This window comes from Tetrahymena thermophila (genome assembly GCF_000189635.1).
Source record: "Tetrahymena thermophila SB210 genomic scaffold scf_8254579, whole genome shotgun sequence".
Taxonomy (NCBI): Eukaryota; Ciliophora; class Oligohymenophorea; order Hymenostomatida; family Tetrahymenidae; genus Tetrahymena; species Tetrahymena thermophila.
In genome coordinates this window covers 3866-19621 of record NW_002476350.1, presented here as the reverse complement: position 1 = coordinate 19621, position 15756 = coordinate 3866, and the positions used below count along the sequence as shown (strand labels likewise).

At 18.1% G+C, this 15756-nt stretch overlaps 3 protein-coding genes across 3 annotated transcripts; all 3 read left to right on the top strand. All coding sequences in view use genetic code 6, as the record gives it.

Moving 5' to 3' along the window:
• Positions 1-1938: 1938 nt before the first annotated feature.
• TTHERM_00666110 (hypothetical protein) lies at positions 1939-2571 on the top strand (the record flags this gene model as incomplete). The annotated part of the gene is made up of 1 exon (XM_001019980.1): positions 1939-2571. One exon carries the CDS (start codon positions 1939-1941, stop codon positions 2569-2571), a length of 633 nt encoding a protein of 210 aa, XP_001019980.1.
• Positions 2572-7047: 4476 nt separating this feature from the next.
• Positions 7048-7698, top strand: TTHERM_00666100 (hypothetical protein; the record flags this gene model as incomplete). Its single annotated transcript, XM_001019979.1, has 1 exon — positions 7048-7698. One exon carries the CDS (start codon positions 7048-7050, stop codon positions 7696-7698), a length of 651 nt encoding a protein of 216 aa, XP_001019979.1.
• Positions 7699-13740: 6042 nt separating this feature from the next.
• TTHERM_00666090 (hypothetical protein) lies at positions 13741-14181 on the top strand (the record flags this gene model as incomplete). Its single annotated transcript, XM_001019978.2, has 1 exon — positions 13741-14181. One exon carries the CDS (start codon positions 13741-13743, stop codon positions 14179-14181), a length of 441 nt encoding a protein of 146 aa, XP_001019978.2.
• Between the last annotated feature and the right edge of the window lie 1575 nt (positions 14182-15756).

Below are 15756 nucleotides of genomic sequence, written 5' to 3'. Positions count from 1 at the left end.
AATCCAAAAAAAGCTTAATAGAATAAATAATATATTTTCTCAAGCAATTAAAATTAATTAATAAAATATTAATACTTTCATCAATTTTTTAAATTAATAAAAACATTACACTTTTATTATTTTTTAGCTTAATATTTTTAACATTTTAATTTTACTATTAGTGTATAAATAAGTAATGAAGTAAAAAATTATTAATAGTAATTACATCATTAAGCTTAATTGCGTATTTTTAATGAGTTAGTAATATATTTTTGAATACATTTTAATTAATAATAAAAGATTAATTAAAATTACCTTGCTTGGTATTTTATTTTCTCTTCATGCAAAATACTATTTTTTCACTTTAAATAATTTTATTGTTGCTAGTAAAAAGAATAATTATACTTTACATATACCGCAGTCATTCAAACTCCTTTCCAAAAACTTGTGAAGTTTTAATTAAAGTAAAAGTAATATAAATCCAGCCTATAAATTAATTGCGTTTAATTACGCACTACCTTAAAAAAGAAATGAGACGGTAACTTAATTTAATGTATATGAATTATAAAACTAATAATTAGAATTAAAATTTAAGTATTATTTAATTAAAAGATAATAATTTAATTAATAAATTTTTGAAATATGATTTTTTATATTTTAAATATATAATATTTAAATAAAATAGAATATGAGGACATTTAATTAGAATCTTTTAAGATTATTTATTAGCATTTATTTTTTTATTATTATTTAATTGATAGATGAAAGAGATCATTATCAAGCCAAATTATGTATTTATATTTGAAAAATAAAACATTTAACTAATAAAAGATAAAAATTTGACATTACACTATCAATTTAAATAAAATAATAATATCTTCCTGCTTTTTATTAACAATATTGTTTTTTAATAGCTTAAATTATAAAGACAATAAATCCGCAAACAATAAATAAATATAACCATTTAAAATTTATTTGAAATATCTTGCTTGATTAATTCAAAAAATGCCTTTTATAAAATTACATAAAAATTTATGCTATCATAAAAAAATTAATTTATTAACTATTTAAAACAAACTTTCATTATATTTAATGATGCAAATTTTTTTCTATTGGAATACAGAAGATATAGGTTTACTCTAATAAATAAATAATAAACTAATTAAATATCTCTTAAATATAATTAAATAAATCAAATTTGTGAATATAATAATAATAAAATTAGATTTTAATGGAAAAAGTTGTTAAGTATGAGTTGATGGGTAACTTACTTTTTAAATTAATGGTTTTTATAAATTAGATTGCATTTTTTGATAAAAATACAATTTTTAGAATGTGCTTACAGAATAAAATTTAGATTATTGTTTAATTGATTGAAAGATTACATTATTAGGAAAGTTTTTGAGTGGATAATTGAATTTATTAAATAAAAATGGAGCAAATTTTTCAAATAAATATTTTTTTAAAAGGCAAATATATAAGTGTAAATTTAAAAATATTTTTTAAGTTATAAAAGGATAGCTGTTTTAGTATTTGAATTTAAGACAAAGAAAAGAAATTTATATTCTCCTAAAAAACTAACTGTTTAAATTTAAGTCTTTTTGGAACATATGAGTTAACAATCAATTTTTTATGTAAAGATTACACTTTCGAAATTTTATTTTTTATATACCAAGAATACAATATTAAATAGTCTTTATTTTTAAAGCTAAAACTGATGCAAAACAAAAAAATCAAACTCATTCTAATTATTTAATTATTCTGATTTTTATGTTACAGTTTTATACTCCATTCTGATTAATATGCAATAATGACAAATAATAAAAGAAGAGAAAGTCAATTAATAATGTTAAATAAAGTAAATTATCACTCATATTTTATAAAAATATCTGCTATAAAAAGTAAATAATAAAACTATTATTTATTCAATTTTTTATCAATATCTATTAAAAAATTTAAATGCAATTCTCGGACTTTGAAAAAGATTCTAATATAAAAAATGTTAGTGAAATGCTTTATGAAAAAAATTCTTATTCTTTGTTTAATTCTGGTATAAGAACTGAAAATTTATACAAAAGTTTAAGCGATAAGCAAATCTCTGATTTAAAAACACAATATGAGTCAGACTCATATCTTTTCAATAAATCTGAATTTTAAGACGAAGAATATTTATAAAATAATAATTTACTAGAGAAATTTGAAGATATTTCTAAAAATAATATATGTAAAAATGTCATTAAAGCCTTTTTTGCCTATCTTCTTGACAAAAATAATGATTTACTAATAGAATTTGTATTTAAAGGATCTTCTCAAACTAATGCTCTTAAACAAGCTAAAAATTTTATTAAATCTTACAATTTTAATAACAGTTACCTTCATAAACTAATTTAGCATCCTAGATATGGAAAAGCTTTTGAGTTTTTTCTTACTTTTGAAGCAGAGTATTGGCTGAAAAAGAGTAAAGTTAAATAAAAAGAAGATCATCAGATTTATATCAATTTTTTAAAATTATGTTGCTGCGATACTGATTATTCAAATCATCTAATAGCATACAAAAAAGGTAAAAAGACAGCATTTAATAAGAAAGAGTGAATAATAATCTGATTTTAAATATATATATATATATATATATATATATATTCGAGATGAATATGAAATAATTAAGAAATACTTATTTGAAAAATATCTTTTGTTTTATTATTTTAGAAGTTATTTATTTTATTTATTATTAATTTAAAATTAAAGGAATTAATCAATTATTTCAAGATTTTATATTTACATCAGAAAAAGAAAGACTTGAATTACTCTCTTTAATTGATAAGAAAAAAAAATCCACTCAACTTTTAATAATAATACTAAAAGCCATAAAAAAATTGTTGTTGATTTTAGCAAAAAATTTTTCAAAATCTAATTTTTTCAATAAATTTAATTAATGATAAATATTTTTTTATCAATAAAATGAATTCTTTATTATTTTTGAAAGATTTAATTTTATTCTATAGCAGGCCAAATATCTTTAGGTTTTAAAGGTTAAAATTATGAAAGTAAAAGCTCAAAAAACAATATATTAATTAGCGTTACAAAATTTAATAATACATTTTTAAATGACGTATTGATATTTTTTGTTAGTTATTAAATAGAAGTATATGTTTAAATTAATTTATAGTTACTCTAAAATTTTTTGAATATATTTAGCCCTCTTACACAATTTTTTATTTAAGCTTAAAATAATTAGCTAAACAAATAAAACCCATTTATGATCTTTCATCACATCCTTAGAAAAGATATTTTTATTTTTTCTTATAAATTTTAATAAAATAGGGATTTTACTTTATATATGATATTCTTGTAGATAGATAGTTATAATTTTTTAATTCTTTAGTGTCAAATAAAACTTAATATTTTTTAAAAACATTATCTAATAAATTCTGATTTAAAAAAAAACATGAAGAGTACCATAATATAATTTTTATGTAAATTTTAAAACATCAAACAGCTATATTTAAATATGTAACGAATATATATTAGTTTTATTAAGTAATACTAAAATCGTATATAATTATACATTTATCTAATAGTGAAATAAGTATCACTTATGTAATCCTAAGATTTTAAAAAAGATTTAAATATAGACAATGTTAGACTATACTCTTTTAAATAAATTTAATTATCATTATAATTTAGGTATAAATAATAGATAAAATGTTTAGATTAGTTTGTATAATTAATAAATTTTTGTATAGATATACATACATATCAACAAGATTCTTTCTCTTTTGTTTTAAGTAACTCATAATGTGTAAGAAGAAGAATATTTGTAAAATTGTAATTTACTGTAAAATATAATACTTATTTACTTGATCAAATAATAAATTATTAACAGATATTGCATTATAAAGAGTTTCTCAATTTATTGCTTGTAATGTAAGCAAACAAAATAATTTACTTAAGCTTATTTCTTTTATAGTACTAACCTTTATAAACTAATTTAGAATCCTTAATACTGAAAAATTTTAGCATTTTACCTTCCTATTGAACTAAACATTGTGAAAAAAAGAATAAAGTATAAAGATAGGAAAATTATAGGACATTTATTGACTTTTAAAAGCTGCAACAATTAATATCCTAAACATCTAATTAGCTATTATAATATCAGAAATATATTATATGGCAATATAAAGTGAAAAATATTCTGGCTTAAATATCATACTAATTCATGAAAATTTTCTAGATTACTTATGGAAATTTAGTTAATTAGTATCTGTAAATTTTTTTCTTTGTCTATTTTTCAAGTTTTTTGATTAAAATAAATCAGTTTTACAAAAAATTAATTTGTGGATTTCTTTAAGGGTTTTTGTTTACATCAAAAAATAAAGTATTGGGTTACAAACATTAATTTTTGAATTTAACAAAAATTTAACGAAGTACAATCTATTTTAGAAAAATATAAGAAGAAAATTGATCAATTTAATTTATTTTTAATATTGTCAAGCAAAAACTATAAAAATGTTCCTGTATTAAATATGAAATTATTCATTAAAGAAATACAATTTAAAAAGATAAAATATTAAAAAATTGTTATCATTTTTTAAATTAATTGTATTATTTGAATCTATTTTTTCTTTTCTTTTTTTATTTTGCATATGATAATTTTTTTTATCCTTGAATACTTAAATATTCGCATGAACATTGAAGAAATAAATACAGATTTTAATGATTAAAATATATTGAATTCTATAAAAATGATGAAAAATAATTATAAAAAATTGCATCATAATATTTAAATAAGTATTTTTTATGAGATACTTAAATTGATTGTAAATTATTAAACAAACAATATATATTTGATTTATTTATTTATTAAGGGTTACTGAAAAATTATTGGCAAAAAGATTATTATACCTACTTGCTTTTTTTAAATAAGTTTGAAAAAAGAAATTAAAAAATAAAATTCTTCAAATTTTAACCTCTAATTTTTAATGGAGCATCATAATATTCTTTAAATTTAATTATTCCTATTAGTTAGTTCCCTTTAAAACTAGATATCTAATTTACATTTAATATGTATTTGACTTTTTTTGTTGAAGTTTTGTGTATATTACTTTTATTAATATGGCACATTCAAACTCTTTAATAATTTTATAATAATTAGGTGGATTTAAAAATTTTAGTAACTTATGCTTATATAGACGGAGACTTATTGAAATAAATTCAACAAAAATTTAAATTATCTGTTTTGAAACAATAGCTAACAAAATTATTTCTAATGAGTTTTTTAAATTAAATAATTAGAAACAGTAAGCTTTTAATAATCGTCACATTATTTAAATTGATTTAGTCCGTCCTACAATTTGTGCGGTTTTAATAATTATAAAAAAATATCTCAGGAATTTCATTCCTTCTTTATTTACTAATTTACTTTAACTCTTGTTTTATCTAATAATTCAAATTTTACTTCATTATGTTTAGAAATAAATATTAGGAAACTTCTCATTTAAATTTGCTTTCTCAAAAAATATTTTCAATATTATATCTAATTTTAAGTATATGCTAATTAATATTATTAGAAATACCTGGAGTTAAATATTTATATCTATAGCTTTAGTTAAATAATAGCTTTTATATATTAATAATCAAACATTTTCATTAATAACTGAGTGACTTCTTAATCATATTATCAAATTAAATAAATAAATAAATAAATAAATAAATAAATAAAGATATTTTCTAGTATATTTATTCAAAGTATTGTTATTTAAATAATAAATACATTTAAAATGAAAAAACATGTAATTAATTAATTAACACAACAAATTAACAAGTAAACAAATAATAAACATTGCCAAATATCTTTAAATTATCTCCAAAAAAGTTTAAATCGAAATTAATGGACTAAAATTTCTAACCTCTTTTACTTCAATTGGTAAAAAATAATGATTTAGTATAAACAAAAACTAAACTAAAATCAAAATAGAATTTTAATCTTTTTCAAATAACAAAAAGTAAATAAAACTTTTATATTAGAATTCATGGATGTGTATTTTTTTCGAGGTGAAAGACAGAAAGATAAACACCTTAACCTTAAAATCTATTTATTATTTTTGATTTATTTGATCAATTTCAATATTTATATATAAAAATAAATAAGTTAATTAATTTTTGTTTGTTTGTCTTATTTTATGCAGATAAATAAGGAATAAGGAAAATAAATAGAAATTTTAATATAATCGTTGAATTCGAGCTTTTTACTTAAAGACTATAAAATAGAATAGAAATAAATATTCTGATATAATGAAATAACATATAAAACATGAATTAATTAGTAGATAACTTATTTATATTAAAATAGAATAAACAAGGCTTATTAATAAAAATACAAATTTTTGTATGTATTTACAGGACAATTACTATATTTAGATTAAACTTATTATTTAAATTACTTTTCAAAATTAATGTTTATCAATTGACTGGAAATATTGAATTATCTGCAAATTTTTTGAGTGGTGGGTGAATCTATCTATTAATTTAAATAAAAAATTTATTACTATTCAATCAACATTATTTTGATTCACTCGTTCAAGTAATGATTTTTAAATATTAATAATATTATAATAGAAAAATTGTTTTTTCTATTACTTTAATTATTTATTTCATTCATAAAAGTTAAAGAAGATCAATGTATAATTATTATTTTTAAAATCAACCTTTAAAGCAATTTTAAACAAATTTTTCGATATTTTACAAAAATATTACACTTTCATAGTAGGCTTTTTTAGATTGGAAGAAAATAATAATAGTCACGATTTTAAAATTTAAAAAAGCAAAAACTTATTTTAACAGAAAAATTAAACTCTTTTTATTTTTTAAATCTATTATAAATTTTCTAACAATTTTATATTTTTGTCATTAATATAAATTTTTTATAAGTAAGTAAGTAATTAAAAAAGGAAATTAACAAATAAATAATTTATAAAGATTAATATCAAAATGTTATTAAAATCTGTGGCTTAATTAGCAAATTACTAAAATCTATTATCATTTATTTTATAATATAATACCTAAAGAGAAATGAAATAAGATAGACAGTTTGAGGATAAAAATTCTAAAAAAGATTCATTAATTGATAATGCTTAAGGTATTCTTTTTGAAAAAGAATTCATTACTAGTTGCAAATCGAATGAAAGAAATGAAAATAAACATATGAATTAAAATGATCAATAAAACTCGTATTTAAAATCACAATATGAGTCAGACTCATCTGTTTTAAATAACTCAGAATTCTAAGATGAAGAATATTATTAAAATAATGATTTACTATTAAAATTTGAAAATATTTCTAAAAATAACATATGTAAAAATGTCATAAAAGCTTTTTTTGCAAACCTACTTGATAAAAATAATGATTTACTAACAGATTTTGTATTTAAAGAAAAATCACAAAATAATGCTCGAAAGCAAACTAAGAATTTTACTTAATAATACAATTTTAATAACAATTACCTTCATAAATTAATTTAGCATCCTAGATATGGAAAAGCTTTTGAATTTTATCTTACATTTGAAGCAGAGCATTGGCTGGAAAAGAGTAAAGTTAAATAAAAAGAAGATCATTAGATTTACATTAATTTTTTAAAATTATGTTGCTGCAACACAGATTATTCTAATCGACTAATAGCATATAAAAAAGGTAAAAAGACAGCATTTAATAATAAATAATGAAAAAAAATCTTACCTAAAGTAATTTAAATGTGCTTCAAAATCAAATATTAATGAAGTAATTGATTTTACTTGCTTTTGAGAAAAATAGTCTGTAATTTCAAATTTAATAGGATTATTTTAAAAGTTATTAAATTTATATTTATATTTGTCAATTTACAGTTAAACAACTTAATCAATTTATTTAAGATTTCGTGTTTGTATCAGAAAATAAAAGATATAAATTACTCAAAATATATATATTTTTGAATTAAGTAATATCTTTCAGTATCCGTAATCAATCAGTTATAGTTATAGAGATTTATTGGGTGTTTTTAATTTCTAAAAAAATAAAAAGAATAATGGATTGAAAAATGATTAAATATATGTTAATATTACTAAAAGTTAAAAAGCACTGGATTTCAATATTAAATTAAAAACTTTTCAAAGCATAAATTTTAGAAAATTCCAAAATACTTATTTTTAGTGATTAAATTGCTAATCTTAATCATTTCTCTACTTTTATAAAGCTAAGCTGTTTAATTTATTATACAAATTCTTACTTTTCACAAACTATATTATTTTAAATACTTACTCAAATATTGTAAATGTAAATGGTTGAAAAAGTGATTAATTAATCACTTTAGTTAAAAAATAAATGATCTATATTTGCATCACCTAATTTAAATTCTCATTTTTTAATGACAAGCTAATATATTTTGTTAGTTATTAATTAAAGAGTACTTACTTGATTTAATATTTGGTTACTTTAAATGTTGTGGTTAATAAGAATTCCTATTAACAAATTTTTTCAAAATATATTAAAAAAAATAAGCTTAAAAAAAACATTGATTATCTCTTAACTTCTATTTTAAGGAGGTATTTTAGAATTTTTGATTATTAACTATTCTTATTCAATTTGCTAAAAATAGATATACTATTTTCATTATATTTATTAAAGATTTAAATTTTGAATTTTACAATGATTATTCTTTTATTATTTATTTGGATGTATTAGAGTTTGTAAAAACTTTATTTTTCATAATTTTACTAGTAATTATGCCACTTAAATAAAGACTTAGCCTTTTAAGAGACAGATATTTATGTAAATTCAATAAATATTAAAAAAATTATTAAGTAAAAATAGCTTTATATTTATAAGCGATATTTTAAATGGTTTTTGAAAAATAATAATATTTATTGCTACTCCATTTATCTAATTTTCATATAATAAACAAATTTTAATTTAGTAATTCCTATCAATATAGATAGATTTTTCAAAACTAAAATATTAAACTATGCTTATTTTGCTGATTTATTCAAATTTTTTAATTATAATTATAATTAAAGTTTTTAATAAATTTTTATTTTTAAATATCAAGCAATACAATAAAAAATATATAATTTTTAAATTAAATATTTATTTTTTATGAAAATAAAACTAAACAATTTCTTTAGTATTATTTAATAAAATTAAAAAAAATATACATTTCAGATCCTTCTAATTATATTTATTATGTTATAAAAATAAAAAATGTTATAATAAAAAAATATTTATATTATAATATTACAAATAAATAAATTTAAAATATCATGATTCACCATTTAAATCTATTATATAATAGTATAAAATAGGAATAAATTGAGCAAATGTTCTTAAACAGCTCAAGAAATAAATGATAAATTATTTAACTTGTTTTTTATGTTTTAGATTTTTTAAAAATAAAAAATATTTATTAAATTCATTAATTTTTTAATTTCATTATATTCAATAATTTTATCGATATTCACGACTGTAATTTTTAATATCGATTCATGATCTTTAATTTATTTTACTCTTAATTATCATTTCATTATATTTAGAATAAAAAATTATTATCAATAAAATAATTATTAAAGTGAATTTATTTCATTAATATCATTAATGTTTAATGAAAAAATAAGTTCAATCAATAGAGTTCATGAATTATGGATTAGAAACACTGGTAAGAATATTAGGATATTGTTTATTTTAGTTAATTTTAACATATTCAAGCTCACAAAATTTTTAAAAACTAAAAATTATAAAATTTAATAAATTGTGTTTAAGTTAATTTCAATTATATACTAACGTTTCAAAGAGTTTTTTGAGTTTATATGAGATATTTTTTTAAATATTTGAATTTAAATCTTATTCATAAAATTTTATTATTATAAAATAAACCTTACAAAATAATAATATATAGAAATATAAAAAATAGTTTTAGAGAAGTATTTATTTAGTAAAGGTAATTATAAGCACATTTATTAATTGCTTTCTTTTAAAGTAATGAGCTTTTATTTAAGATAACGATTAGTCCTTATTAATTTCAAGATATACAAAAAAGATTATAGTAATAATAGGTATGCTTTATTATAAAATTAAAAACATCAGAAAAGCATACAATTTAATAATTTACTGTCCTGTTTCCCCAATAAATAAACTTAAATATGAGGTTACACCTTTTTAAACTTTAAAAAGTTATTTCTGATGTTCTTTCTACATTATTTTGTTTAAAAAATTTCACAATTTATGAAGTAAATATTTGATCACTTAAAATAACTATGAAGTCAATTAGAAAAAAAGAGTTTAAAATGATTGTGTAAGAGATTTTAATTTGTTTATTTCACAATATGATAAAATGAATTATAACATTTAAGAAATAATTTTAGCCCAAATTTTTTGGGAAATATTATTTTTAGATCAAAAAATGAGGAATACTTATTCTTTTGACTAGATAAGTGTTTATTCAATTCAAAAAATCAGTAATAATTATTGTTAAAAGTTTACTTAATTAATCAAAAAAAGGTGAAAAAATTTTTTCTTCTAATTATCAACTCTTTGTCAACAAACATGACTTCATCTCTACACAGTTGATTTTTAATATTATAAAAAGATCAAATTACTATTACATTTTAATAAATTGTTAGCTCATAAAGATGAAGATTTAAAATATTAAATGTAAATAACCTCAAGTATCTAATGAAGAATTTTAGATATCTGACTCTAATAATACTAGTATTATACCATAAGAATCAAAAAGCTTTAATTTTATATATAATAGCTAGATTAATAAAATTATGAATCCAGATATTTTTATGATAGTTATTTAGATTTTAAAGAGAGTTTTTAAATAAAATTCGAAGGATATGAAATGAAATATCTACTTTAGAGATTTGATAATCTTTAAAAAAATTAAAGATTTCCTTATATATTTGCTCAATACAAAAGAAAATTATTTGTTAACAGATTTTATACTCAAAGACACTTAACCTGTATTAGCACTCATAATGGCTAAAAATTACTTTAAATCTTATAGTTTCAACTAAAATTCACTTCATTACTCTACTAGCTTTTTTTACTTTAATTTAAATAAAAAACAAACTATATTTTTAAAAAAATTATATTTGTCATTGCAAGAAAAATTTAAATTTAAAAACTAGATTTTTGTCATAAATAGAATTTAAGGTCATTGTTTAGTAAACATAGAAAATACTTTTGTTATTAATTAATAACCATAAAATTATTATGAATAAAATTTTATTGACTGTTTATTTGACTAAAATAATAAACAAGTTCAGCCAAATACATCAAATAATTTAATTTACTTAAAAACAAGATTATTTGAAATAGATGATTTTATATATTAAATATATTTAATTTTAGAAATAATACAATAAAAAATATTACTAAAGAGTTCTTTAGATACTTAATTAATAATAAAATGTTGATTCACATGCTGAATTGATTAAAGTGGATAAATTCAGCCAAATAAAGCACTTAAATGAGTAAAGCTTTTCTAAAAAATTATTTAATTTTAATAATAAATCTCTTCAAAGTCTTAACTCTCTCTTCCAAAGTATTACAAAACATTTAATTTTTTAACTTTTGAATAATAAAATTGGTTATTAGAGAGTAGAGTTTCGTTAAAAAAGAATACATAATATACATTGACTTATTTAAATTATGTTTATCTTTTAATTACTTTTCAAATTACATAGTAACTTTTAACAAAATAAAATAGAATAAATAAATTTAATGATAAAAATTAAAGTGAAATGGAATAATTATTTAACCATATATATTTATAATAACCATAAAGCCTATATTCTTTATCATAAATTGTAATTATTCATATATAAATTATTTGTTTAAATTAAACATTATGTAAAAATGTAAACTTTATATTAAAGGAAAATTTGTCTTAGGATATTGATAATTATAGAAGTAAATTTTTTTATTATATTCAACACTTTGGCTAGGCTGGCATATTTTAGTGATAAATATGAAATAGATTTTTAAAAAAAAAAAACTCAAAACAAATCATAAACTTTTTACGAAATTGAAGAATATTTATACTAGCTTATAATTAATAAGCAAATTAGATGAATAAATTGTTAAAATTAAAGTAAGAAAAAAAATTAATAGAAGGTATTAGCTTTAATTAATTTAAAGCATATTTTTCAATAATATTTATGCTATTTTGTCTTAGTATTAATAGGTTATTATGAGCATTAATACATTTTAAGGGAAAATTTAAATTGTTATAATAATAATTATAACAAAAAAGACATTTTGTTAATTGCCTAATTTTAATAATTTTTTAAAAGGTCAAAATAGAAATCGGTTTAATAAAATATATCGTATATAAATTATCTCAAAAAATTATATTAAAGCACCAATGTCATATATAATTTAATTACTTCGTTGTTGAAATAAAAAACTTAGTTTAATTAATTTCTTAAATAAAAAAGCGTGATTTATAATTTTATTATTGTAAGGAAGAAAATTAACTTACAAACTTCAAATTTTATTCATGAGCATGAGCGAAAAGTAATTTTAAAATTAGTAAAAATTGAGAATAAACTTTATATTTATTTAACGATTTAAGCACATTTAGAAAAGGATATATATTTATTTTTATTTATGAATAATAGAAATAGTAGGATATTGATGTTTTAATTAGGTTTAAACACATTTAAGCTCAAAAACAAAATATTCTTTCAGTTGTTTCAATTATAGAAGGACTAATGTTTCAAAGAGTTATATGATTTAATATGAGATACTGTTTTTAAATTTTAGATTTTACATCTTATTCTTAAAAATTTCATATTATAAAATGAACATTATAATAGAATAGAGAGATAAAAAAATAGTTTTAAAGGTAAATTTATTTAGTATAGATATTTTTATGCATGCTTATTGATTGTGTTCTTTTAAAATGATGAGTTTTTGTTTGAAATAGTGATTTGTTCTTATTAATTTCAATATAAATGAGTGGTTAATGGTAAAAAGAGGATTGCTTTATGATAATTAAAAATAGTAATAATCTATTGTTTAGTTTCCCCAATAAAAGAAACTGAAATTTGAGATTACACTATTAAAATTTTATAAATGTTATTTATGGTGTTTTTTCTACATAATTTTGTTTTTGAAACAATTTACACTTTATGAAGTAATTATTTGATTATTTATCATAACAGTGAAGCCAATGATAAAAAAGAGTTTTATTAGGATAGTGTAAGAAATTTTAGTTTGTCTATTTCACAATATGATAAAATGAATTAAATCATTTAAAAATATATTTTAGTTCATGTTTTATTTCTGAAATATTGTTTTTAGATTAAAAAATAGGGAATACTTATCCCATTTGATTGGATAAGAGTTTATTGAATTCAAAAATTTTTTCAGTAATAATTTTTGGCAAAAATTTATTTATTAATTAATTAATCAAAAAAAGGTGAAAAAAAGTTTTTCTTCTAATTATCAACTCTTTGCCAACATACACAGCTGATATTTAATATTATAAAAGATCAAATTTCTATTCAGTTTGAATTTTTTATCAGCTCTTTAAGATGAAGTATTAAAATATCAAATGTAACTAATCTGAAGTATCTTATGAAAAAATTTAGATACATGATTCAAATATTACAAGATTTATGTCTTAAGAATCAAAAAGCTTTACTTTTATATAATAGTAAGATTAATAAAATTATGAATCCAGAGATTTTTGCGAGGGCGATTTAGATTTTACATAGAGCTTTTAAATGTAATTGGAAGGATATGAAATGAAAGATCTACTTTAGAGGTTTGATGATCTTTAAAAAAACAACATCTGTAAAAATGTTATTAAAGCTTTCCTTAACTATTTGCTCAATACAAAAGAAAATGATTTGTTAACAGATTTTGTATTCAAAGACACTTAACCTGAATAAGCTCGCAAAATGGCTAAAAATTACTTTAAATCTTATAGTTTCAATAACAGTTCACTTCATAAGCTTATTCATCACCCTAAATTTGGCAAAGCATTTGAGTACTATTTAACTTTTGAAGCTGAAATCTGGTTAGCTGAAAGTAAGGTATAATAAAAGGAGACTCATTTAATATATATTGATTTTTTAAAATTATGTTGTTCTAATCCAGAATACTCATCCTATTTAGTTACATATAAAAAAAATAAAAAAAGCAGATTTGACCATAGAATTTGATAAAATTATATAAAAGCTATCAGAGGTTATGCAAATTTTATCATAAAACATATTAACTATAATAAAAAACATATAAATCACTTCTGAAAAATTTAAATAATAAATTATTAAAAAAATAACCAATATTATTAGTACTTAAAATATGTTTACGTATACAATTTATCAAGATATTTTTTAATTTATTTTGTCCTCAAGGTTATTTATTTCTCAAAATCTAAAAATTTTAATTATTTATTAATCATGTTCCATTTATATTTTACAACTAGATTTAAATGTTAAATTGTGATATATATAAAATTATAATTCTCATTAAAAACCATTTCTTTCTTACATATTTTTGAAAATTTTTAAATGAAAATATATTTGTTAATTAACTTTAATTTAAACAAAAAAATTATGTTAAATTTAGTATATTATAAAATGTTTTACTAAAAAACAAGGTAAGTAAGTAAGTATCTAACGAAAAAGCAACTTCTATAAAATTAAACAACAATTTTATTTTTTAAATTAACATGAATCCTCATTAATTAAGACCTACTCCCACTCCAGATTTTATACTTGATTGAGTACCTTAACATCTAAAATATCACACAAAATTTTAAAAGGGTGTAAGAGTTAATTAATAAGAGCTTATAGTATATATTTTATATGTTTGTTTGTAGTAAATAAATTTAAAAAATAAGAACACTATGGTTAATTATTATCAATAACTTGTTATATATTTTAAATTATTTAAATAGATAAATATATTTACAAATTAATTTTTTTAGAAAAATAGGTGTTTTAATGATATTAAGTTGATTTGATTTTTTATGTAAATTTATATTCTATCAGATTTAATTAACCAATTATTTTCTACTGTAAATTATTAAATTAGTGAATAGTAAGCTATAGAAATTATATCTGTTTGGTTGAAGCTGTTATACATTATTTAATTAATTAGTTGATTCGTTTGATAGAAAATAATACATTTTTTTAGTGATTTAGTTGTTTTTTTAAATAATGTATAAAATGATTTAAAAGCAATTTTTTAGTAATTAACTTAGAATATAAACATAAAAAGCTATAAAAAGCAGGATAAGAATATTAAATCAATAAATTGATAAACAAATTCATGATTTTCGTTAAAACGAAGTTAAATGTATAAAATCTAATAAAATATAGTTGTTTAAATATAAGAACATTATTTTGAGGCAATTTTGTATAATATTATCAAAAATCTTATAAATTAATCAGACTATTATTAATATATTCAACATATTTTTAGCAATTTTTAATAGTTTGTTTTAAAAAATGACATTCTTTTATTTGAAATTACAAAAATTAGATAAAGTATTGAAATATTTAAAAGTTAAATGATTTTTATGGGCATTTAATTTAATTTATTCAATTATAAATATGTATGATTTTTTTATCCAATAAAAACTTGCTATGAAAAACAAATAACTATATTCTTTGATTAACAATAAATAATTACTTCTGATTTATAAATTATGAACTTAAAATTCATAATCTATCAAAATTTGTTACCCATTCGCATTCGCTGGATTATTTTTTAAAAAATTGAATTATAAA